Source organism: Sitodiplosis mosellana, unplaced genomic scaffold, assembly GCF_009176505.1.
Source record: "Sitodiplosis mosellana isolate CC-2019 unplaced genomic scaffold, AAFC_SMos_1.0 Smas_scaffold_13, whole genome shotgun sequence".
Taxonomy (NCBI): Eukaryota; Metazoa; Arthropoda; class Insecta; order Diptera; family Cecidomyiidae; genus Sitodiplosis; species Sitodiplosis mosellana.
In genome coordinates, this window is record NW_022595255.1 from 719,276 (window position 1) to 744,674 (window position 25,399).

A 25,399-nucleotide genomic window follows, 5' to 3' on the forward strand; every position below is an offset into this window, starting at 1 on the left:
TGTGTGTGTGTGTGTATGTGTGTGTGTGTGCATGTAAATCGAACGACGATGTATATGGAAATCGTTATCGTTAGCACAGTTATTGTTACCGATTTTTGTTGTAGTTGTTGTCAAGATTATTCAAAATGTGTTGAATTCGAATCAATTGCGTTTATTTCCAAGAAGCCGCCATAAATAGGAAAAATTCGTCCATATGAAATTGGAAAGAGTATTCATAGGATGGAGAAGAAGAAAGAAAAATAGAATAAGAAAAAGAAAAAAAGTAAAGAAATCAATGTTCTGCTTCACAGGCAAAGCCACATTGGCCGCCTTTGTATGTATGTGTGCGGCCATTTAAATGGAGACAGATGCAGAGCGAGAGATGGATAGAGAGAAAGTGCTGCTTGTGAAATCGTTTACTAATAAAATATTTACATAATCACTATGGTGAACTAGATTCGTTTTTTGTGTAACCAGGATAACGGTGCGTTGATGCTTTAAAAGCATATTCTTTATGCTGTTATCGAATATCCATTTTGATACTTCATTATCCAATGATGAGAGCGGATCATCCTTTAAGACGATGTTTTATTTTCCAAGTAAATTACATTTTTTTTCGGTCGTGGTTGTTTTTTTTTGTGGTTGTGATTCGCCCCGTCAACATCATATCGATACGAAAATGTTATCAGACAAGCGGAAAGTCAATCAAAGACAGAGAGAAAAAAAGAAAGATAAAAACGTACAGCTTCCAATTACTATTCAATGGGATTTTGTTGGAATATCATCTTTTACCATGATGACAACGTTGGCCGACGAATAAAGTGCACGAGCGATAGCAATGCGCGATTTTTGCCCACCCGATAAATTGATGCTATTTGTTCCTATTTCGGTCAAATCTCCGTCCGGCAAGCAACGCAGATCCTCCTTTAAAGCACATGACACAAGGACTTTTTCGTAGCGGCGCGGTCGATACGCTTCACCAAACAGAATGTTCTCTCGTATCGTTGTCTTCATAAGCCACGGTGTCTGTTGCACATAAGCAATTGTAGCATATCTGGAAATTATTAGATCGATTCTGAGAATGTCTCAATTTCTCGGCTGTTGTGTTCTCGTCAATTGTATTATATTGGATTTTAAAGTTAAAATAAGCGATAATAAACCATTCAATGAATATTAATAGAACATCGGGTTAAAATGTCATGTTTCTGTTCATTCATTTCGTAGGGCCATCCAATCGATTTTCATCGTATTGGTTTCAATCAACAGTTTACAATATCAACATAGATATATTTTAAGCACATTCAACTTACTTATTCCAAATAAGCTCACCGGATACCAGGCGCATTTCCTTCAAAATTGCTGCAAGCAATGATGTTTTGCCACTGCCACTCTTTCCAACAATCACCGTCAGTTTGCCTATGAACACACGCACACGACACAAGGGAATCAATGTAAATTTATGCTTTCGACAATCGAATTTCATAGACAGAGAGAGAGAGAGAGAGAGAGCAATCAAACTGTGCTCCGGGCCGGCACACCCAATGAATGGTGGAGTACATTGCAATTTTGACTAATCACATTTTCACATTTGACTGTTTTTAATTGCGTTTTCGAAATTACATGAGCAATTCCGATTTCATTTCAGTTTGATGATGAAATTGAGAATTTATTGGAATACTCTCAACCAGCATGCTGAGCACCTACAACATTTTGATAAATTGTCATGAGACATATTTACTGGGTAATGGTTGAATTTCGAGATTTCGAGAAATTGCTGGTTTGTTGAGGGCATCGGGATGAAGAGGAGGAAATCCATCTATGAGATTTCGATTGTGTCATTTGCGATTGGTTGGTTATTTTTGATTAAATCGAAAGGACCATTGATTTATTGTTCAAACGGTTTGAATTCGCACACAATTTATATGTACGTACACACAATCGATAACAATGTTATGGAATAATGATTTAGGACTAACCTCTTGGTATATCGAGTCGATCAATTCGCAATGGTGATTCGGGGTCGGTGGTGTTGTGGCGTCGCCAAGAAAAGACTGCATTACGCACACTGATAACCAATTCATTGGGAATTTCCATTTGAATTTCAATTGTTGTCAATGACTTTTGACGTGGGCGATTCCGATCCATTCGCATGCTCTCACTGATTTTATTGTTTTTCTTCAGTTTAACACTAGCATTGAATGAACGTCGCCCATTGAAGTTGCGTTGCATTGATTTTATCGTTGCCTGTTGCTCGCCTTGATTTTCATAAATATCTTGTAAATAGAAGTCATTATTGAATTGGTAGTCATTGTTTGTGGTGGTGGAGGTAGTGTTGTTTGTGTTAAAATTGCTTTTATTCGAAAGAGGTTTCTTTGATAACAAAAGCGCTTCATTTGTTGTTGAGCCTTGACTGTCATTATTCTGTTCATCGTCATTCGTGTGCAGTTGCTGCTGCTGCTGCTGTCCATCATCAATAGTTTGCCCATCATTTTCGTCAATTTCGAATACATCGAGTGAAGCATCGCTTCTACTCATCACATGCGCCATATTTCTAATGCCTTCAAACTCCTTTTGTACTTCGGGCTGACGCAGAAACCCTTCCAATCGACGTGTACTAACAATTGCTGATATAATCATCGGTATTGTTATGGGAAAAATGAACAACGGCACAGTCAGTTGATTGAATAGTGCGAGCGCAGCGAATACTCGGCCCGTTGTAAATTTGTCCAATACATCGTTACTTTCCATCGATAAGAAAACGGCAAATGTTACAAACGTTATGATTATGGACGACAGATGTGTGAGAAAAGCTGTAAAATATTATGAGTTGATTGAGAGAATTTTGCATTGAACTGAATATAGTGAGAGGGAGAGAGAGAGAGAGAGAGAGAGGACTATCGATCAAATCGCAAACACACTTACTCATTAATGTCCAATAAATTGAGTCCTTGTCCAAGCATTTCAATTCATTTTCTCGACTTTTCGAAATTTTCTCCGTGAATACCGTTTCCCATGCATTCAACTTAATGATTTTAATGCCCATCAACAGCTCACTAATCCGCCTTAAACGTTCATCAGTATTTGACTAACAAATGCGGTAGAACGAAAATATAAAAAGTTTTTTTTTTGTTAAACCGGTTGAATTATTGCATTCATAAAATAAACCATTAATAAATTAATGAACATTGTGCGGTTCCATATTTGATCGTAAATAATTTATAACATGATCGAAAATACCACAAAAATCGTGCCAAATTTTCCATTATCATGCATTTATAATCAATTAAGCGCGTCGCCATCGAAATTCATTCGAATCAGCACTAACGTTCGATGTGTATGATTTTCAAACCTCCACATTATTTCTGTTTTCTAAATTTAAAATACGCGGAATTGTTGCCAAAAAAAGACAGAAAAAAACATCGTGACTCATTGCATGTGTTGTTGCATCAGCTCAAATTGTCACTTTGGCATCGCGAAACATATAATAATCTCTGAACACGCTCCCTGTGTACAGCTCAATGAGTCGAGATAACGGATAAAATGTGATGCACATGCTCTCGAACTTTTCATGAACTCAATTACAAAAGCATCAAATTTCACCGAAATAAAAAAAAAGAAATGGGTTAAAAGTGCACGAGCACAAATTCTGACAGCAAAAATGGAAAATTCTGAAGAAAAACTCCGAGTGAGTGCAAAATAAAAATGGGATATGTACAACTCGAAAGATAAGCTGCTTCGATGCGCTCTCTGTGTGCCACACAGTTCATGTCATGAAATATCTCGCTCTCTCTCTCTCTCTGTTTTCCCATATCTATATTCTATGTGAGTGAAAAACATTATGATAATGGTAAAAAATAATGAGATAAGTCACTCCAAACAGCGAGCAATATGCACATCGAAATCAGTGCTCACTGCTGTTATGCTATTCTCATCCCTTTTTTTCTCTTTTTCTCCTTATTTTGGCAATGTGATGAATTCGCTGCCGAACTAATGCAATAACCGAATTAAACCTAAGTAAAATATGCCATTAGAATGCATCTACATGTTCGGGAAAAGTGAGCACTTGAACGCAATAGAACTTACCGCCGTTAGTTTTGCATTGTTCGACATCTTTTTGCCAATGAAAAACTGTAATGGAATCATCGTCGCAATGCACACAGTTGAACCGATGATGGCGCTGATCCCAAGCATCTGATACAATAGATACATACAGAAAGCAATCTGCAATAATAATTAAGTGAAATTAATATTATTCCATTATGTGCTTTCGGACGACGGGGACGAACAAGCTACGGGATAGAGGAATTGGCATGGGTGGGTGGGTGTATGTGTGTTTTGTTTGGCACTGAGTTTTGATTTTCATCGGATTTTGGGTGGTTTTGTGAGCAGATTCATTTGCACTTGCTAACTGCTTTTATCTTCTGACCAGGTGCATTGAAATCATAAACCGAAGCTTAGCACTGGCTAAGCTTTTTGTGTCCCGGCAAACACAATAAGAACACAAAATAGATACCACTTAAATTAATGGCCACTTTGATGGTTAGCTTTTTGCCGAGGCCAATGTAATCACATATCATTTCACAAAAGAAGTTTGTGTGTTTGGCTTTTTCGATCAAAAGGTTCCGAAATATATCAAAGGAAATGCGCAAACAAACAAATAAAAAACCGTTGGATAAACTCTCAGTGCACAAATAACACATAAACACGCACTCGTCCACAAAATAGAAGCATATACATCAATTGAATACAAACCTTCAGAGGGATCGCCCACACATAGTGGGCAATATAAAATAAAAACATTATATTGAGTGCGTCTTCAGACATTAAGTTGGTTATTGTTCCCGTATCAATGACCGTTTGGTCATGCAACTGCTGTTGCTGCTGCTGCTGCTGCTGCTGGGCCGATTTGTTGACTGTATCATTTAAATCTGGCTTTATTTTGTCGTCCGTTATCGTCGTTGAATGCGCCATAATCGTCGCTGACGCCATCGTCGTCGTATTTATGCCTTGCTCAGTAATGGTCGCACCATTGTTGTCGTCCGTTTCATTGTTCGCATAGTATGTTTCGTGTGCATCTGTTGAAATGGACCCATTGCTATTTTCATTGTCATTTGAGTGTGCGCTGCTGTCATCAAATGAATTCGGCGATGTAAAGCAACTCGAACTAATCAACAATGTCTTGCGATAGACCAGGCACTGCAATGAAGTGCGTAGCCGTATTCCAATCATGTTGACAATGTGTGTAGAGGCTTGTGAAAAACTGCCCTGTGCCAATGTGGCAAGCAACACCAATAAAGCCATTATCCAGCCATTTTCCACAAATTCCGGCCAAGTTGGATAGTAAATTTCCGTATTTTCATTTATCAACAGCGCTGACATCATCGGCCCCGGTTCGCTTGACATTCGATATTGTGCAGCTGATAATGGCACATAGTAATTACTATTTGACCCGGTTTTTATCGCATCGTTCACCACACTCGTCATATCGGAATGCGTAATTGGTGCCGTAGCATCCGTACCATTGATTGCGTTAGATAATTTTCCATTTTGAGCGGTTGATGTTGCAGCAGCAGCAGCAACAACACCAGTGGCAGCGGCGGTCGTCAACAATGACGATGCACTCAAATTTAGCTGAATGTATTCAACGATTCGTGTTATTGAAACTGGGCCTACGAGCCCAGCAACATCAGCCAACAATTTTAATAGTCCACCATACACGAACAATTTCCAATATGCTTTCATATAGCAAAGCCAGAGAGATGGGGTCTTCGACTGAAAAATTGCAATCAATATAATAAATGTCAAGTGACGAAACATATAGTTGTTATGTGTGAGTTTCGTTTTTTCCGTTCTGGGTGAGCGCATTTTTGAATATATTTCACAGTGTGCTGTGTGCACCCTGTGTTCGCATACATCCACAGACACAAAAAAACATACACTTACATCATCAGATAGAACACCGAACGTTATGCACACTGCATGTGATATATCGAAACAAATGCGCCGAACGACATTTATAGAGAGTTATGAATTAAATGCAAACAATTATATTAATGGATTCGCTTCAATTATTCATGCATTTCAGTTGGTATTTGGCCATTTTTCGTCGCATTCAACCATCAAATATTCCATAAACGAAATTACTTCAAACAATTTATTCTGAATGGCGAGATGAGTACTTTTGGACTTTAATCTTTCCATTAAACTGCATGGTTATAGAACGATAAAGTAAAAATACCTTATCACAACGTGTTTTTATGCATTTACTCGTGGGAACAAATGTGCAGGTGCAAAAAAAGAACACAAAAATCCAACGCATATGATTTAAACGCTTAAAATTCCATACATTTTCAATTACATGGAACAATGGAGTGGCACACCAGCACTCATTGCTATGAACTCGATTCCACTATAAAATATCACACAAACTATTTTCTGATCGAAATCGGGGAAAAATGAATAAAAACATGGAAACGCACTGTTCGAATGGAAATGTGTGAATTTCATTGAAGCGATATAATTCACACATTTATATGCGTGTTTCATATAAATTGATAAACTTTCCGAACTCAGCATTATAACGCTGTCAAATGATGAAACTGGATTTTATTATCATCACTCGTACAATGACACCAAATCTATTGATGTGTTATTGTGCGCTGGAAATAAATCCATTTGAATGCAGAACCCAAATTGAGCACTATTTTATGTTACATGAAAAGTGCAACGAAGACGAATCGGACTTTTTTCTCGTTAAAATTATGAGCGGTTATAGGTCAATGGCAATTTAAATTGGATATTTTTGTAAATGAATCATTTGATGGTCATTGTGGTATATTACTGTCACATATTTAGGAGAATTAAAAACGTTTCCCATCCCTGAGTTGATGATATGCAATATGCTATGAAAAACACCATGTACAACCAAACTGTATAATTAACGATAGTTTGAAATTCCGTTAACCGCGTACTGCAATAATCGATGCTACCGATGTGACACTGCATCATGCGATATGATTTCCATTCGTTAGCATGAATTTAATTTATATTTGATATACTCTCGCAACATAAGCTGCTGAAAATAAATTCGTATTTAGTCGAAATAACTGGTGTACGTTAACAGTTCAAAGGCAAATGGTTGGGATGCAGTTATTAATTTTGCAAAAAAAAACTACGTTATGAATGTCATTTAGATTATGGTTTTGATATATCTACGTTAATGAGATTGATTGACGTGTGCTTGCTAACATTATGACTTAGATCCCATGACGCAAACAAACCTTAAAGCTTTTATAGATGAAATGAAAGCGATCGTACTGCGTTCGACAGGTGTCTGACTCGTGCAACGTACCCAAATCGTCCAGTTCAAGTGGATCACGATATCCCTGCCATATCAGCGGAGTCAACCAGGAAAATGTAATTTTTGACAAAAACGTCGCCTGCGAATACTTGTATCCAATGTGCTCCTCGGGGAGTAGCGTCGACTTTACGGCATTTGTTAGATTTGACTGAGGAAAAAAAGGAAGAATAAGAAAATAAAAAACAATTTCAATGAGCTTTGGATTTTTTACGGTTCCGAAAATACACTTAAAATCGATTCCAACCTGAATAAATTTCGTTTTAAAAAATTTGCAGTAAAATTCGATTACGTTCCCGGAGCAAGTAGTAGTTTGGCACAAAATTCCGATTTTTTCCCATTCACTTCCATAAATTTGCATTTTCAAGTGTGGCGAAAAAAAAACTTAAAACAATGAAGTGAAACGGTTTATATTCACATTCTACGGTTTGTCACCATATTTGCCCAAGAGTATCTCAGTCTTTCGCTCTGTGCTTGTTTCACATGTGAATTTTTGTGATAGTCGATTTAACACATAAATCGAGGATGTGGAATAATTTCATAGTTTCGGTTCATATTATTTGAAAAATTCATCATATTTTATGTGCGCCTGGCTATTGACTTTTTTTTCATGCATTTCCCCAATTTTTCCGGAGTCGAAAACTAGAGCTTTGTCTTGTGCCAAATAAATATATGGTTCAAGCGAATCGTTATTCTCAATTCGTCTCTGTTTTTTTTTCGATTATTTTTTCTCTCGATTTAATTGGAACATATCGCGTATGCACTGTGCAGCGTTCAAACGTGAACCTCAAGCCGACAATTTCGATGATTCGTTTCGATTTGCGAGGAATCGTTCGTCATTCGAATACTTCTGCAACTTGCAATTTAAATGGAACATATTCTCCTTGTTCTTCGAATAACATGAAATATCGTGTGCATCATACATCAGAATTCTTTCCGTTCATGCGGCGAATTTCCAATAACACCACTTTTGTATGTGATGCCCCATATATGTACAGTCATGGAAATTTAATTAGGACCGGCATTGAAATTTCAGTTTTTTCCCATTAATTCTGTTATTTTACAAAAAAATATTCATGAAATGATGTTTATGAGAATATTTGAAGTTTTTATAAATGGACTAGACTATCAATTTCATTATTTTCGGTAATGGATATCATTTATTGATGAAATTGCCCAAAAACTGCGGGAAAAATAATTAAGACCTTCCATACAAAAAATGACAAAATTTTTCGAAAAATCGGAAAATTTATCATTTGTTTGACAAAATTCACTCCACCGATGGTCGTATTTAATTGAAATACATTTTTTCCACATTACCATTTATTAGATTTCAAATTTCTTAACAAATTCGAAAAGTTACAGACCAAACTAAACTTTATAGCATTTTTTGTATGAAAAATCGTGGAAGAATCATAGTTTGGTCTGTAACTTTTCGAATTTGTTAAGAAATTTGAAATCTATTAAATGGTAATGTGGAAAAAATGTATTTCAATTAATTACGACCATCGGTGGAGTGAATTTTGTCAAACAAATGATAACTTTTCCGATTTTTCGAAAATTTTTGTCATTTTTTGTATGAAAGGTCTTAATTATTTTTCCCGCAGTTTTTGGGCAATTTCATCAATAAATGATATCCATTACCGAAAATAATGAAATTGATAGTCTAGTCCATTTATAAAAACTTCAAATATTCTCATAAACATCATTTCATGAATATTTTTTTGTAAAATAACAAAATTAATGGGAAAAAACTGAAATTTCAATGCCGGTCCTAATTAAATTTCCATGACTGTATGTGTGTGTTTGGTTTTCTTTTTGTTTCGATCATAAAATTTTTATGAATAATTTCTTTTTTCGAAAAATTATTCATATTCATGTGTGATGCAAACAGGGCCATTTACTTTCATGTTGATTTTCCGCAATTCAATTCATTGATGGCTATGCCAAGTTATACTTTTTCATGGTAAACCGTGCGGACATTGTACCATTGAAATTGATGTTTTGTTTCTCTCGGGCAAAAAAGAAATCGAGCGGGAAGCGAATAGAAACGAGATGAACAAAAAAAAAGTTAAAAGGCTAACGTTTATGCTTTTGCCATGATTTGTCGTGAACGCTTCGCCTCATTCGATTTGGCGAATAAACACAAATAAACTTTATCGATCGGAAGTAATACTGACTCTTGGTACTTACTCAAAACCACAGCATTCACATATGTACATGTATGGATCGTTTGGCATGTTTTACGCATTTATTAATATGGTATATCGTTCAATCGAATGACATTTCGTACGAGATGTGCATCACAAAACAAGTAAACTATTCGGAACCGGAGCTTGTTTAGTTTCAATAAAAAAGTTTCAAGTACACAGCAAGTAATGTCGAGCTGCATGCACCACAATTTTACAAGCAACATATCAATTTCGAGGAATTGGCATGTAAATATTGTATGAGGGACACACTGAAGATAGTTAATGTGTGTGCATGAGTACAGCTTTAAAGTGTGTCATCGGATCAGGATTAATGCAGTGTATACTTTTTACAACAGGATGTCATGTTGATGTCGTTTGTCGTTCGTCATTCACTCTCTTTAATAGATCCCTCATTTCGATTGGTGTCAACAAAAGCATGTCTCTTTTTCTTCAGATTACTACAGCCCGCCCTAGTCAAACTATTTTACGGTGAGAACATTTCATTGCATCATGTACCATATTTAATAGGCTATAAACATGGCTTTAATTTTGCAATGAGTAAATTTCCTAACTCGCACATAAAATATATGGCGCATATCAAATCTCACATTTCATATATATACGTTTTGACCTTAATGTTAAGCGTTAATAAGCATGTGTGCATTTTATCTCTCATATAGATTTCTCTCCGATTTTCGTTTAAAATTGAAAAACTGCAATTTATTTAATGCCATCTCAGACACATCAAGAAATGTCATGTTGCGGTGGTAACAAGATGATAATATAATAAATGGGGAAAAAAAGACACATACTCACCTCCACATAAATGGTGTATGAATCCAGTAGAACGCAGAGCATCAGACAAGCGACGGTGCATTGAATCAGAATGGGTCGTAAGTCGTTTAAATCCAGTGTTTCCGTGAGCAAAATGACTTTGTAGATTTTTGTCACGAAAACAAATATTTGGCACAGCACCGACAGATACAGAAATCCTGTGCATCCGAAATTGACATATCACATGGTATTAGGGTTGAAAGAAGACATAAAATCAATTTTTAGCATGTTAATTATTTGAAATGTCACCAACTAGACTGAATCGCATATATGTGAGAATCATCTGTTACATCTATGTCTGTTCCTTTCTCTCCTGCATTCCGTCTCTATCTCGCTCACCTGATTTATCAAAAATTTCGCAAATACGAATAAATGCAATCATTCCCACTGTTGATACGAACGACAACCAAGCGTACGGTATTTGTAACGGTGATATTGATAAAGTTTCGTTTATGGTGATTCCGACAGCCAGATACGATTCGACCAACTCAAATGTGTTGGTGAGCAATAGAATGAGTTGCACTGCCGAACGAATGTTATGCAAATAAAATAGTGTTCGACATCTGAAAGAACAGTCAACAAACAAAGTCAAACGAAATCGCATGAATAATCGGTAACCGTACATCGTGCAAATGGGAAATGTGCTCGCTTAAATTACCAACCAGATTCCCTCCCTCAGCTAAGCAAGGATATTATACTCGATAAATTTCGAATTTCGCATGGGTTTGTGAGCGCGTTGCATGTGTGTGTTTCTGCGTACATATTTGTTTGTTTTAATTGAAATGAGAGAACTACAGTCGTACACACAGATTAGAGCAGTTTTTGGACGAAATGCGATCCGATCAAAAGCTTAACGTTGACCTCAATCGACAATTATAGTAAATAACCGACACAAGTACGACCATTGAATCTGAAACGCATATGTTTTCACTCTGGGTATGGATACTAAACAATTTGCTGAAAAGCCCCATGTACGATGCTCGATTATGCCGTGTAATTATGTGCATTATCACCGAAATCGCACAATAATTAAACCGAACAACCCGATGCTCTCGATTTTCTAAACTCAAACGAAATGCATGCCAAAATAAAGTGCTGAAAATGCATCTCTGGGTAAATTGGATACTCCCGAATTACTTCGGCTGAGTCTGTGGCTAGCAAGCGGAAATCGATATTGAATAGTTTGTGTATTGCTTAAAGCCACGTTTCGTCGACGGTGGTTCCTTTTACTTTGCCGTACACACCGTGTATAGGAATTGGTCCCGAAAACTTTTTTCGGAAAATTAGCTTAGATCATCATAAAAACTCATGAAGCGCGTAGAAAACCACTTTTTGAGACACTTTTCCGTTCGTGTGCCGCCCTCGTCGTCGTCGTTGTTGTCGTTGGTGTTTGTTAACACGATAACTCAAAAAATAATTGAGATAATCAAAATCTGGAAATGCCAAAAGTTTTGTATCTGTGAAACTTAGTTTAAGTTCGAAGATGAGCCATTTTTGATTCAATCCTGGGGTACTTGCTCTAAGACTCCGATTGGTTTCAAACTTTCTGAAGTTCCATTTTTTGGGAGAAAAATAAGATTCTGAAAATTTGAAGCCAATCAGAATCAATTTACGCGTACTTCTCATACAAAATTTTCGGAATTCCGGCAAAAATGACCGATTTTTCTTTTGAAAACTGCCTTTATTTCAAGAAAATTCACAAAACAAACCAAAAGTACGGACAACGGTACGGAATAGTTCGGGATTACGAATGTAATTCTTTCTATTTCATTTGCTTTTCGCCATACACGGTGTGTATTACACACACACACCCGTGTGAAAAATTTGTGACTGTCTAGCCAGCCGTCTAATTTCGGACTTTTTGGCTGACTATCAGTAACTAAAAGTGATTATCTCGAACAAAATATTCGACTGTAGTCAACTTCAGTTATAGTCATCTAGTAGCCAAAAAGTCCGAAATTAGACGGCTGGCTGAAAGAATAACTAAAAGTGATTGTTTCTATACAACATTCTTGAATTCAATCAACTTAGCCAGTTTTAGTTATTTGCAGCTACATACAACTGAATGACTGTCAGTCACTTTATTTGCACACGGGCACACATCAAACATTTTATTATCCCACATTATGTGTGTAGAACATTACAGATGCGGAAATGAAGCATCCAAAAATGCATAGTCGCACGAAACAAACACGAAAACAAATAGTCAAAGAGAATTTTGTTTACTCTTTTACTTTTCCGTACTGGGGTACTTGCCCTAAGAAAAACCTGAAAAAATTGACACTTTTGTATGGGAGGTACCTGTAAATCGACTCCGATTGGCTTTGAAAAAAATAAGATTCTGAAAGTTTGAAACGAATCGGAATCGATTTACTGGTACCTCCCATACAAATTTTTTGAAATTTTCACTAAAATTACCGATTTTTGGACAATTTTGTATGGGAGGTACCCGTTAATCGATTCTGATTGGCTTCAAACTTTCTGAGGTTTCATTTTTGGAGAAAAAATAAGATTCTGAAAGTTTCACGTTGATCACATTTGCAGAAGTTTGATTTTTGGCCCTCAATTTTTGTGGAAATTTTCTTGGAAAAAATTGAGGGCCAAAAACCAAACTTCTGCAAATGCGATCAACATGAAACTTTCAGAATCTTATTTTTTCTCCAAAAAATGAAACCTCAGAAAGTTTAAAGCCAATAAGAATCGGTTTACGGGTACCTCTCACACAAATTTGTCGAAGTTTTAGTTAAAGTGACCGATTTTTCACTTTATTTTCATTATTATATTTTGACTGCCTTTATTTCAAGAAAATTCACAAAAAATAACCAAAAGTACATACGGACAACGCAGGCCAACGGTACGGAAAAGTTTGGGATTACCAATGTAATTCTTTTTATCTGTGCATGCGTTTGTATGTATGAATGTAAACATTGCAATTAGATTCATTTTGAATTGCCAATAAACGTGAGCCATTGCGCCGTAATGGCTGTGGCGTCTGATGCGTTTCGTTTACATTTTTCTCTCGAAATAGACGCAACAATTCAAAATAGCAAGATTAATGAACAGCAACAAAAAACAAGAGAAATCGATAGACAATACGGATCGTAATATCATTTTTCACAGAAGCTGGTAAACACCTGCGTTCGTCTCGCATCACTCAAATCCCTCACTTGGTTCGTTCGCCAATTTTCCCATTGTGATGAATTGGAAAATACTAGCTTTGGCTTGCAAATTAAAGTCGGCATACGTGATGATTTCATCAAATTCGTTCGCATCCAAATACGAACACCGTATGAGTGCATATATGAGTGCAAACGGTGCATCCGATGAAGTCACAACCAATATATTTTTCAGAAAGCTCTGTGTGTGTCACGCGCGCACATTCTCGTTACTCGTCTCATGTGAACACGTCTCATGTTCTCATGCTTGCCATAAAACATCTTCACTGAAAAATATCATCCTCAACGCGCATTGGCAACATTGTCGACGAGAGACTTTTTCTATTGAACTCGTTACTCTCTCTCTCTCTCTCTCTCTCTCTTGCTCTTGACTTTCTACAAATTGGCATCTGCTCCACGAACACCACCATTTATTATTACTTTGATTTCGGATTTGACATAATTTCATGCTTCAACCACGTACGTGTGTATGCATCTGCGTCACATCAACCGGCCAAATTACATTCCAGATTCCATGTTGAACGTAATATTCGGTCGATCGCACTATGACCAAAAGAAGAAAATATTAATACAGACACACGACTTTTTCTCCGATTCGCTGGCACATTTGAATGTTCATCGAATCCTATTGAAATGACTACCCTTCATTCTCCTTCGCACAGATCATTATGACCACACATTTTGGTGATACGACATTTTTTGAATTGTAAATCCACTGACAACATGCGACCTACATGTTGGGTTGCAAATGAAAATGCGGAAAATTCAGCGCTACACAAAAATTCTTCAACAATTTAGCAATGCTTCTAATTGAGTTTAGCCGAACAACCGATTCCGGGATTTTTCTCTCTCTCTCTTTCTCACTCTCTCATTCAATTCAATTTCCAAACTATTAAATTGTGCGGTGTGTGTGATGCGATATTTTCAGTTGGAAACTAATTTCGCGTGAATATCTAGCATTCGGTGCGAATAATTTAGTGGCAGATCGTTTTGAATGGGCAGAAAATTGTAGCCACATTTTACCATCCGAATATTTTTGTGCATTTCGAAATTCGGTAAACACGCCAAATTGTGCATAGCGCACATAACTACACAGCACCGACACACGGTGTTTTGTACATTTTTCCCGCTATTGTCATTGTGTTGTGTGTCGTTTCATCGCCGCAAATTTTATTTCGCGGATTAAATTCAATCGGTTTGTTTGTATGGAATCGAATTTCCTGATTACAATCGTGGATGGCATGTGTAGCGCATACACACACACACACACACAGTCGATGATAGTTTTCGATCCAATGATTTCCATTTGAATGAAATGCATCAGCCAAATGTGGCTCTGGTACAACGAACAATTGAATGCAATGAGAAAAATGCAATTCCACCAGCAAAAATTCCGTGTAATCATGTGATAATGAGTTTTTTGCTTATTTACACCGGGTGTGGAATCTTTATTTTATCGATGTCGGTATTTTTAACGGTCGTTTGAATCGACAATTGAAACCGCGCTGCAAATGTGATTACACAACAAAATCGTTAAAAGGCGCGTCCAAATCGTACACAATAAACAATGACTGAACACTGATGTTGAACAGAGCTGAAAAGAAGAGAATCGAACAGAATAAAACAGAATCGAATAAATTCGAACTGAATCTGTTCTTTAACGAAATTGAACGGAGTGAGATGAGTTCTTCAGTAATTATTGAGTTTAAAACATGAGTCTATTTTCACTTTTCTATAGAATTTCTAGACCCTACTCGATGCATGCGGCGAAGTCATGGAAAAAGAAAATACGAACAATCTCTTAAGTTGTAGATAAATGTGGAAAAAGATTCAACATCTTGCATAATAAGTGATTTAAGTCAATATTTACATTGGAAATGACGTTTTACGCAGTAATATACGCTAAATGCGCCCAACACGATCGAGCTGGCAAAATATAAATGCGGCTATTTGGATGTGTGTGTGTGTGTGTGTGCGATAAAAGGAAAAGAACATTTAAGATGACGTATGTCTTTGAATGCGAGCTGCAAAAGTCATTTGCAATTTCAAATGCAGCCAATTCATTCGACAAAGACACAACATACGTACAATAATTCTAATGCGAAATGAAATATGTGTGAATACCGTGTACTTAGGTAATAATTTAATTACAGCTTGTCTAATGAGAAACACTTAAGTGACGTCTTTGAAGATTATTGACAGCAAACCTGAGTATGCTACAAACAAATAAGCATACAGTTCACCAACGATTAGCTTCATCTCGGTTGATCGATGTAAATGCTACCATCATACGAGATACCGTTTTTGAGGGAGATAGAGAGACCGAGAAAAAATGAAGGGGAACAGTCTCCATGTGTTGGCTGATTAAAATGCTTTTCATATATCAATAATGCTTAAATAAATCGCGTGCGTGAGTGTATATGATGTTAATAGCGTTATGTCTGAAATGTGAAACGAGTTCACCGGCATGGTATGGTAACCCTTACGCAAATGCCAAATTAGCTGCAATTTATATCATTTCAAATGCTGAACGCTCACCGCAACGAGACTGAAATTAATCGTTTTGATGAACTGTGTCACGATTTGTGCGGTTTGTATCACTATCGACAGTATTATGAAAATCGTTTCAACCATCATCTGTCATTGGATGTTAAAAGCAATGGCCAACAGGTTATTTTTTTCCCATCACTTGTCCGTTGATGTCGCCAATAGAAGCAATTGCATTTCCATTCCGGTTATCCACACTGCCGAGAAAGCAACGATGAAATTAAAGTGCACACATGCGCGCAAAACACACAATTTTGCGTCGGGTTTCAATCATTTAGTGAAATTTAATTAGTTTTACAGCATCACACAATGCAATTAAGGCATCGTTGATAGTGCGTAACGCAGACCGATCTCGTTCAAGCGAGAGAGAATGGTTCTCGCATTACAAGTCTCCAAACCGATTGTACACATGCAACGCACCGTGAAATATCTCTTCATGCCAAGCATAACAAACCCAATGGATGATAATATTGTTGTCAATTACTGAGGCTGTAACCGCAGTCATGGAATAACAACTTAAAAATGTCCAATGCTTAACATTTGTCAATTAAAATTGGCAGGAAATGTCAACTTGAAAAAGAATTTTAATAAAGCACCCAACGATTTTCACCTTACGTGGCGAGTAGTGAAAAAATCCCATGGACAATATGATAGAAGATATACACACACCTTTGTTCATGGTATAGTAGAACATAAACTATGCCGAATGTCAGTAAAACACAAGCCACTGTCGACGCTGCGATGTTTACCACATCAATTTCGCACAAGTTTGATACATCGAGCGAAGCGCTCGAACACATCTTAAACACCACCACCATCGTTGCTAACTCGAAACATTCACGAAAAACCACAGATTTTTTGTTTACTCGATGAATTTTTTTCTCTTGGGTATTTCTTCCACATTAAATTTAAAGATACAATTTCATTATCCGTTCGCGATCCACGTAGCGGAAAAATAGATTTTTTTTCATGCATTAATCGTGTCCATTTCACTCATCGCATCAAACTTGAAACAAAACTAAATACAATATTCCACTGTATTCAAAGCGATTATCTCAATTAAACACACAAATCTTGAACGCATACAGCATTCTCCCATCAAACAAACCGGCTGCTGCTTCCACTTCAGTTCCCAAACTACATATAGATCAATTCAATCGCCAGATACACACTGAAGTGGAGAAAAAAAATCACAATTTAATGATTACTGTTTTTTTCTCTCTCTCTCTCGTAACTTTGTGTGCTTTTCGGCGTTTGTCGGTGATTTTTGATATTAATATTTTATTTTTTCCCGTTGCCTTAAATATGCTGTTCAACATGCAGTTGTTCTCTCGACACACAATCACGTTCAAACACTGACGAAATGAGTATGTAATTCCAAAAATAACGTCGATTCAGATGAATTTTACAACAGCCGTGAGCAGAATACAACAAGCCGCATTCATCACTCGCTCTTTCACTCACCATACACAAACATACGTATGCATGCATCAAATTGATTTTTGTATTTTCTGTATGTAAACAATTCCTTTTTTTTCACATTTTCCACAGTTTTTCGTTTAAATCGAGGGAAAAAAACAGGCGTGCAGTGACTCAAATCTCGTGTTGAAAGAATGAAATTCCAATTAGTCAGGAACGACGAATTTATTTGTATATTTGAACTCTTTACGCAACTAATTTGCGCTTCTATGGATTTTTTGTTGTTGCTATTTTACGGTTCACTATAACTTTAAAGAAAGGTTTTTTTTTCAGAGCTAGGTTCATTGAATCCACTTGATCAACGGAAAATTCATAACAAATATAAATACAGGTTTTTGATTTTCAGTTGAAAAAAAGTTTCCACTTTTCCATTTCCAATCTTCGTACGAAGATTAACCACGTTTGATCGTTTAATCTGTTATTTTACAATGGCGATTAAGAAATTATGGTTTGAATTGCGAGCGCCTGATACGTGCTGTTAACTTGGCGCGGGTCGGATGCGAACTAGCAGAGAACTTGTACGATCGATGTCAGCCGTGCCAAGCCGCTATGATTTAAATTGCATTTGTATTTAATTTGTCTAGCCTTTTTCTCACTCTCGTTCGAATAGTCAACGGCCAGTTGCTGGATGTGCTGCTTTTTTTCAACGGGTGTGAATCAGCTATTTCGATATCAGTATGTGTTTGTGTGCGAGGAAGAGAGAAAGAGAACTAAGAGTTCGATATACTTTTTAAAGGATACGTGAGAGACAGAGACACAAATATTTATTCAAACTGAATTTCCCCTTCAATTTTGTTGAACATTTATAAAATTCAGTCGACGCTCTACTTCAAATTACATTGAAGAGAACACGGAATAACACAACAACGATTATGAAATCAATGGGCATCCGAGGAATGCTATATTTCAATTCGCTAATTATAATTACTGACAAATAAGTATCGTGTATGGATTATTTAATACCGAATTGCCGCTCAACGATTTCTCATGTCAAATTTCACGAATAAACACATCGTTTGAATATAAACATTTTCATAAGTGTAATTTTATTAATCTACAATTACAACAACAATTTAATTCAGTGATTCTCTCCCGTAATTTGCCTACTATTTGGCTTCAATTCGTTTGATGCATCGTTTAGATTCTCTTCAGCGTATTTATCGAGCGTTTGCCGTATGGACGCTTTCACATTGTCGATGCCAATTTCATTTTTGGCCGAAATCACATGCACATCATCAAACTGTATGAATCGATTAGACAGCAACTCTTCGGGACAATCACTCGTGTGTGCTATTAAAATAGAAAAAATTGATTATCACACGTTTGACCAATTAATTACATAAAGACGAAATACTTGATTTACTCGTTTTCCAATTTCTTGAGTTATCTACTTACATTTTAAATCCAAAATTTTCTCCTTAATCTGATCGTATTCACTTTGAGCTCCCTCTTTATCGATTTTATTCAAAAGCAATATACACGGCCGATCCAAAAGGTCTTCATCGTACAGTTCGAGCTCTTTGTTCAGTGCATAAATGTTTTGCATACATGTTCGTAGCCGATGTATAACGCTGAACCTGAATCCAAACAGATCGACTACCATTAAGAGTAGTTTCGTTCTTTCGATATGCTTTAGGAATTTGTGTCCCATTCCGATGTTTGCATGGGCTCCCTCAATTAAACCCGGCAAATCAGCTACGGTTATTTGACGGAAGTCACTGTATTCAATAATGCCAATCTGTGGACGAAGTGTTGTAACTGAAATTGTACAGGAGTTTTTTAATTTTTTCATAATGAAAAGTGCCATTGAGTCGATTTGCATGCAAATTATGATCGAATCAAATACAACGTGTTATTTATACGGAATAGAATATTTTCTGTATAAATAATTTTTCTTCCGTATGTAAAATAGAATGAGAGCTTACAAGGATAATTGGCTATTTTCGGCGTTGCTCGTGATAGTGCTTTAAGAAGTGTACTTTTGCCGGCATTTGGAAATCCAACCTAGAATGTGACCAAAAGGTTTTTATTCGTTACTGTCAATAGCGGCATAAGAATAAGTGAAGAATAAGATTGGATTACCATTCCAACATCGGCGATTAACTTAAGATCCAATGTAACGATTCGTTCCTGTCCTCGGGTGCCTAGGAAATTATTGCCGGAACAACCGCCAATGCCACCTTTGGCTGCGATACAAGTATCGCCCGGCTCATTAAGTTCAGCGATTTTCTTATTTTTTTCGTCAAACACTGTTACTCCAATTGGCACTTTCAGATTTAGATCGTCACCTCGACGACCTAAAACACGCGCTTTTGAACTATCCTCTCCAGATTGAGCTTTAATTGGACTCTTTTTGTTTCTGAAATCGGAGTAATCCAGATGAAGTATAAAATATGAGTTGAATTTATGTTATTTGTCGAGTTAGGGATTAGTATGCTTAATAATCATTGATCACATCAGATATTTTGGCTTGATAAATGCCCAATACCTTCTGAATGACGAATATGAGTATGGTTTACCTTTTCGCCAGTGCATTCAGCGTTACTTTCTCATTTGCTTCAAATTGAATACAGCCGCCTTGCCCTCCGATGCCTCCATATTTTGGATATCCATTGCCTAGATGAAAAATAATAAATTGCATGGCATAAATGGAATGCACTACATTCAATTATAATTCTCATTAAACATACCTCCGTGACCACCTTTAACGTTAAGCCGCAATGAGTCAATGAACTTCAGCTGATATTTTTTATTGAATTTCTGCAAGAAATATTGAAATAAATTGTGAAATAGATAACCAAATTTATTGATAGCATCTAAATCCTTACGACTGACGATTTGCAGAAATTGGAAATAGTCACGAAAACCATTGTCACTACATGCGATGCGGTCTTTTGATGAAAACAATTACAATTCCTATATCGACGATCGCCCTTCAAAACAAATGTTTATTCGAATCTGATAAAAACACACGTGAAATCAGCTGTCAATCTCTGGTGGTCTATACTCTAGAACTGGTCCCCTGAACTGTCATCGATTGCATATTTCCGACAAAGTTCGAATGATTTGCGTCGTTGATTTTTATCCATGTGAATTTTTTTTTTGTTATAACTTATAACCATATGGATTTTATTGTTGATTTAAATTAACTTTTCAAGAATTTTCATGGATTTTTTTGAATAAAAAACAAAAAATTGTTTCAATACTCGAATAAAGTAGAAACTTTGCAAAAGTTGACACGCAGATGGCGTTGCATTTCAAGTTCCATGTCAAATGGAACACCAAAGCAAATCCAGCATATTGTCGTGGCTACGCAACTGTATACGTGTGTTGCATGTGAGTGTATGTGTCTATGTGCTGTTGTGCGCGATAGCAGAATTGAATGTCACTAGCCACGAAGTGCGCGTATAATATATGTGATGTCTGTGTACCAATTTCAAGTCTCTTGCTTCTAATAGACATACAACATACAGAGCGTGAGCATATTTGCTGTGCGAGTTCGTCTTTTTTATATTATTATTTTTTTCTCCTCATCCGTCGCAATAGTGTTCGTTGTACAAGTGCAAGAGTTGCTGCTAGCAAAAAAATGTCGGACAAGAAAAGATCGAAACGTCGAAAAGATGTAAGTTCTAAATGATGGCCAAGAAAACAAAGCGAATTTTTATCACCACCAAAATGTAACACGTTGCAGAAGGTGGAATAAAAAAAAAGTGATACGTAGTGAGAAATCGATTAATTGAATGCAATAGATGAGTGTTGTGAACAAATGCGAGAACATTCTTGCCACGGGTTTCGGGTTAATTCGCAATTTAACCAACTACAGAGAGCACACATAGTCATTGTTTCGATGACATCTGTTGTTTTTTTGTTGTTTAAAAACATGTTCCTCTTCGCTCAGATTGTTTCATATCTGTTTTAATCAATTTCGTCACAATCCATCTTATATGTATGATTATTATTTGCGGAATATTCTGAACGTTGTTTTTCTCTCATATTCCTCTTCGTATTTTTCTCTTTATTCGAGAAAAAGAAATCTGATCAAACTCCAAGCGAAATGACAACGATTTGCGTCGTGATTTTCATATTTCTCATCTGGATCCAAAAATATATCAAAATTACGTGCCATTTTATTTATTGGCTCGATACTTGTTTTTCTCTTTTTGCGATTCATTTGTACGGGGGATTTCGTCAGATAAAACAGAAAAATTGCACACACAGTCACCAAATAAAATGCAAGCAAAACCACACAGTGCACAGTTCCATATCAATGGATCACAAGACTGTGCATTGGTAGTGAAATCGCTGTTCGCTGGAATCGGTTTCTATTCGTGAAAGTTTGTTTTATTTTATTTTATTTTTGCACGTTCGTCTTTCGTCTCACTCTTTTTCGTGTGATCCAATTATTAGCACAACATTTAACAATGACGATCCATTGACAACGGCAATGAAACGAGATGAAATTTTATTAAAAACAATTTGTAACATTCTGCGGAGCAGATTGCAATGGATTAGATGAGAGAAAGAAAGAGAGCAATTGTTTCCGATTTTTCGTAAGAAGAAATATTCAGGCCAAGCTCACAGGAAACATTTACTGCATTGCAATCACATTCTTATCAAGAACTTTAGCTAATGCCGTAAAATTTTGATAAAAGTGATCCATTCGGAAATGAGGTTTGCTTAGTTCATTTTGGATATTTTTTTTTCTTCTCATTTTGACGAAATCTCTCTCTGAGATTCGACCAATGCAACGACATTTTTTTTGCTCCGTCCACAGACTGTTGCTCCGTCGTGTACGTGCAGGTTTTCGCCACGAGTATACACACATGAATTACAACGACTTAATGTGTAGTTAATGTCTATTGCAATTGCAATGCGTTGTAAGTAAGCGTGTCATTTCGTGTTTGATTATTATCGTACACATTTTTATTGTGTTGTTTTTCGTTTTTCCGTTGGCTTATCGAAATTTCTGTGCGTACATCTCGTTAATGGTAAACATTCCAAAATCATATATGATGAAATCGGCTGCTCTATTGCTCTCTTGTGTACGAGAGGGAAAAATAACCAAAACAAACCATGAAAAAACATCGATGCCTACATTTTTGTACTTTGTGTGGGGTCGGTGCTAGTACGCATGCGGAGAAAAGTGTATTTTTGAAATATACAAACACTCATCAAATGTGTCATCGGCTTCTATTTTGATTCTTGTCGAAGCCGTTCCATTTCGTTTCGTTTTTGTGGTTTTCCAATTTTCTTTGTTTACAAGCCATTGTTCAAGTGCGTCTTCATTCAAAGTCGTGTTGTTTTTTTTCTGTCCGTTGCTAGGAATACACTGGTCCCGGTGGAGCTGAGGTCGAAGTAGAAAAACCATCCAAAGATGAATATTCGGTCGCTAAATGGATCAAGAAGAATGTGCCCACAAAAAAGACGAAATTCTTGAACCATCACGTGGAATATTTCACTGGTAAGTGTCTTTCTTCTGAATTTACATCAACTTCCCCGTTCCACTTCATTCCGATCAATTTATCGTCAAATTTTCATTGTCCCACTCGCAGCATCCAAGACATTAGATGCATTAATGGCATCCAAATTCGCACAAGGAGAGCAATGTCTCTTTCCAACCCGTGAGATCGCCATCGATTTTCTCGACACAATGTTGACGCATAAGTTTTTCCATCGCGCCAAAAAGGTCCCAGTGTCCGATGCTGAATTGCGTCGCGGCAAAAAACCGACCGACAAAGATAAATCAGACGATGAGAAAACGGTAAAGAAGCGTCAAACATCAGACAAATCAAAAGATGACAAAGCAAGCGCTGATGATACGGAAACGGGCACCAATGTTGAATCAACGAAAATGGATAAACCAGTCGAGAAGAAAAAGCGAAAGATACGTTTGGATATGCATCCCGATCAAGTGTTTGTCGATGGTGCTGAGGCATACGTTTGGATTTATGATCCGATTCCAATGCATTACTGGTTATTCGGCGCATTAGTTGTTGTTGGCGCCATTGTTGTGTGTCTGTTCCCATTGTGGCCGCCAATGATTCGCAAAGGTGTCTACTATTTGAGTATTGCTGCAGCTGGTTTCTTGGTATTTATTCTTGGTTTGGCCGCTCTTCGTTTTATGGTATTCTGCATCGTATGGGCACTGACCGGTTCGAAGCATCATCTTTGGATTTTCCCGAATCTCACCGAAGATGTGGGCTTCTTTGCATCATTCTGGCCACTATATACAGTAAGTTTTTATTTTCAGTACAACAACATTCGTTGTAAAACATTCAACGTCATTCATGGCTGGCAATTTGAATTTGTATGTGTTTGGTTATTTGAATTCTAACCCGGGGTCATTTTCATTTTTTCGCAGCATGAATATCGTGATGGTTCGGACAAATCCAAAAAGAAGAAGCACAAAAAAGATAAAGACAGTGATGCTGAAGATGATTCGAATGTGACATTGTTGGAACCAGAAAAAATCGAAAACATCAAAGAGAATGAAACCGGCACCATAGTTGCGTCGGCCGTCGATGCTCTGATATCATCAAACGATGACGGCGTTGACGACGACCAAAGCGAACGACAAAACGACCAAAATTCAAAGAAGTACGATTTTGTTTTTCTCTCTCTCTCTCTCTCTCTTGACTTATTTTCTGAAATGATTTTACCCAACCTAATGTGACCTCTATTTTTTTCCTCTTCACAGTTCCAGCGAAGTCGAAAGAGACAGCGACTCGGAAAGTTCACATCGTTCGACTGATAAAGATTTCGAAATAGTTAATACCGATGATGTAGACACTTCTTAATTTATCAAACATTCTATTTGCTTTTAATCACACAATTTTTCGTTAGACAAAAATAAAAAGAGTGTAATGAATAAATGGTGGAGAATAATAATTTGAGGGACAAAACAAAATAAGACACAACAAGAATCTACGACGAGAAACAATAAAATTACTCGGTATTTCAAGCTGATGAAGAGCAGTGGCGAATCAAGAGACCATTCGTGCTGCTGTTTCTTCGCGTTATATCATTTCCTTTTTATAGTGAAAAAAAACAACAACAACCGAAAAATCGATTTAAATCTTTTATTTACCATCAATTCTATATCTATCGGAACCTCTTTTGATAAAACTACAAACAAAAACCACAACACATTTAAATGAATTATGAATGTAATGTTGATGTCAAACTTTGCATTTAGTTTCAATAATCGATTCTTTTCTTTCTTCTTTTTATTTGGAATAGGATACAAACAATGCTGTAATTGATTGCATTTTTCTTAATTTTTTTCTCGAAAATTGTTTGCAATTTAATTGCACGCTATTTATTTTACTAAAACAACAACAAAATTGCGTCGATTCAACAAATCGCAATGTTTCGATCTAACATGAACTTTTTCTAAAGGAAAAAAAAAACCAAAAATTTGTAATTCGGTCCACCTCCTTTTGTAAATTATTAGTGAACAATCAGACAAACAGATGAAAAAAATTACAATTGAATCTTAAATTATTAAGTAAAATATATATAGATGGAAATATGAATGTGCAACCACTTATTCTTCCGATTGATTTGTTAAAGTATTTTATGCAATTCCAGTTACGATTTGATTGAGTGTTTATCTGATGAAATTAATGAAGAAAAAAACAATGAAAAGAGTAATTAACACTGGCTGCAATATCATATAAGCCAATTTACACCCAGACACACAATTAAATTTTCCTTTTAATTTTTATTTATTGATGGTAATACCGTGTAATTTCTTATTGCTGTCAGATGGAAAACTGGAATTTATTTATGTAATAAAGCATTATGTATTTAATATCGATAAAAAGTCGCATGTT

General features: G+C 36.5%; 3 protein-coding genes across 9 annotated transcripts in view; 1 reads left to right on the plus strand and 2 right to left on the minus strand.

The window, feature by feature from the left end:
• The window catches only part of LOC129567892 (ATP-binding cassette sub-family C member Sur), a 27,904-nt gene extending 9,852 nt beyond the window's left edge, over positions 1 to 18,052 (minus strand). The window contains exons 1-12 of one of the 6 annotated variants that reach the window (XM_055445259.1): positions 17,929 to 18,052; positions 16,755 to 17,256; positions 10,702 to 10,925; positions 10,345 to 10,520; positions 7,260 to 7,487; positions 4,732 to 5,751; positions 4,063 to 4,200; positions 2,902 to 3,064; positions 1,956 to 2,789; positions 1,290 to 1,395; positions 772 to 1,033; positions 415 to 552 (exon numbers count right to left, since the gene is read on the minus strand). In XM_055445259.1, coding sequence (XP_055301234.1) covers positions 415 to 552; positions 772 to 1,033; positions 1,290 to 1,395; positions 1,956 to 2,789; positions 2,902 to 3,064; positions 4,063 to 4,200; positions 4,732 to 5,751; positions 7,260 to 7,487; positions 10,345 to 10,520; positions 10,702 to 10,925; positions 16,755 to 16,903 — 3,438 coding nt within the window. In that variant the 5' untranslated portion in view covers positions 16,904 to 17,256; positions 17,929 to 18,052. Of the gene's footprint in view, positions 1 to 414; positions 553 to 771; positions 1,034 to 1,289; positions 1,396 to 1,955; positions 2,790 to 2,901; positions 3,065 to 4,062; positions 4,201 to 4,731; positions 5,752 to 7,259; positions 7,488 to 10,344; positions 10,521 to 10,701; positions 10,926 to 16,754 lie in introns of those variants that run through there. The other 5 variants (XM_055445258.1, XM_055445260.1, XM_055445262.1 and 2 more) reach the window with 5 other exon arrangements.
• Positions 18,053 to 18,579: 527 nt separating this feature from the next.
• LOC129567926 (GTP-binding protein 10 homolog) lies at positions 18,580 to 20,846 on the minus strand. The gene is made up of 7 exons (XM_055445303.1): positions 20,393 to 20,846; positions 20,255 to 20,324; positions 20,084 to 20,180; positions 19,647 to 19,923; positions 19,490 to 19,568; positions 18,960 to 19,322; positions 18,580 to 18,854 (listed from the first exon to the last, which is right to left on the minus strand). The coding sequence occupies exons 1-7, from the start codon at positions 20,432 to 20,434 to the stop codon at positions 18,643 to 18,645; spliced, it is 1,140 nt and encodes a 379-aa protein (XP_055301278.1). The 5' UTR covers positions 20,435 to 20,846; the 3' UTR covers positions 18,580 to 18,642.
• A 73-nt stretch (positions 20,847 to 20,919) lies between these two features.
• On the plus strand, positions 20,920 to 25,389 carry LOC129567925 (translocation protein SEC62). 2 transcript variants are annotated; one of them, XM_055445302.1, is made up of 6 exons: positions 20,920 to 21,040; positions 21,111 to 21,186; positions 22,887 to 23,025; positions 23,117 to 23,796; positions 23,926 to 24,161; positions 24,262 to 25,389. In XM_055445302.1, exons 2-6 carry the CDS (start codon positions 21,151 to 21,153, stop codon positions 24,359 to 24,361), a joined length of 1,191 nt encoding a protein of 396 aa, XP_055301277.1. In that variant the 5' UTR covers positions 20,920 to 21,040; positions 21,111 to 21,150; the 3' UTR covers positions 24,362 to 25,389. The 2 variants fall into 2 exon arrangements, with proteins under 2 accessions (XP_055301277.1, XP_055301276.1); XM_055445301.1 differs by having other exon boundaries at positions 20,947 to 21,186.
• The last annotated feature ends 10 nt before the right edge of the window (positions 25,390 to 25,399 follow it).

Excerpts from the sequence above, each read along its gene's own strand:
- LOC129567926 (XM_055445303.1), bottom strand. The coding sequence starts at position 20,434 with ATGGTTTTCGTGACTATTTCCAATTTCTGCAAATCGTCAGTC. Across the intron at positions 20,181-20,254 it reads CGTTAAAGGTGGTCACGGAG|GCAATGGATATCCAAAATAT; the intron begins GTATGTTTAATG and ends TTTTTCATCTAG. Across the intron at positions 18,855-18,959 it reads GAAAATTTTGGATTTAAAAT|CACACACGAGTGATTGTCCC; the intron begins GTAAGTAGATAA and ends CTATTTTAATAG.
- LOC129567925 (XM_055445301.1), top strand. The coding sequence starts at position 20,947 with ATGTCACTAGCCACGAAGTGCGCGTATAATATATGTGATGTCTGTGTA. Across the intron at positions 21,187-22,886 it reads GATCGAAACGTCGAAAAGAT|GAATACACTGGTCCCGGTGG; the intron begins GTAAGTTCTAAA and ends GTCCGTTGCTAG. Across the intron at positions 24,162-24,261 it reads AACGACCAAAATTCAAAGAA|TTCCAGCGAAGTCGAAAGAG; the intron begins GTACGATTTTGT and ends TCCTCTTCACAG.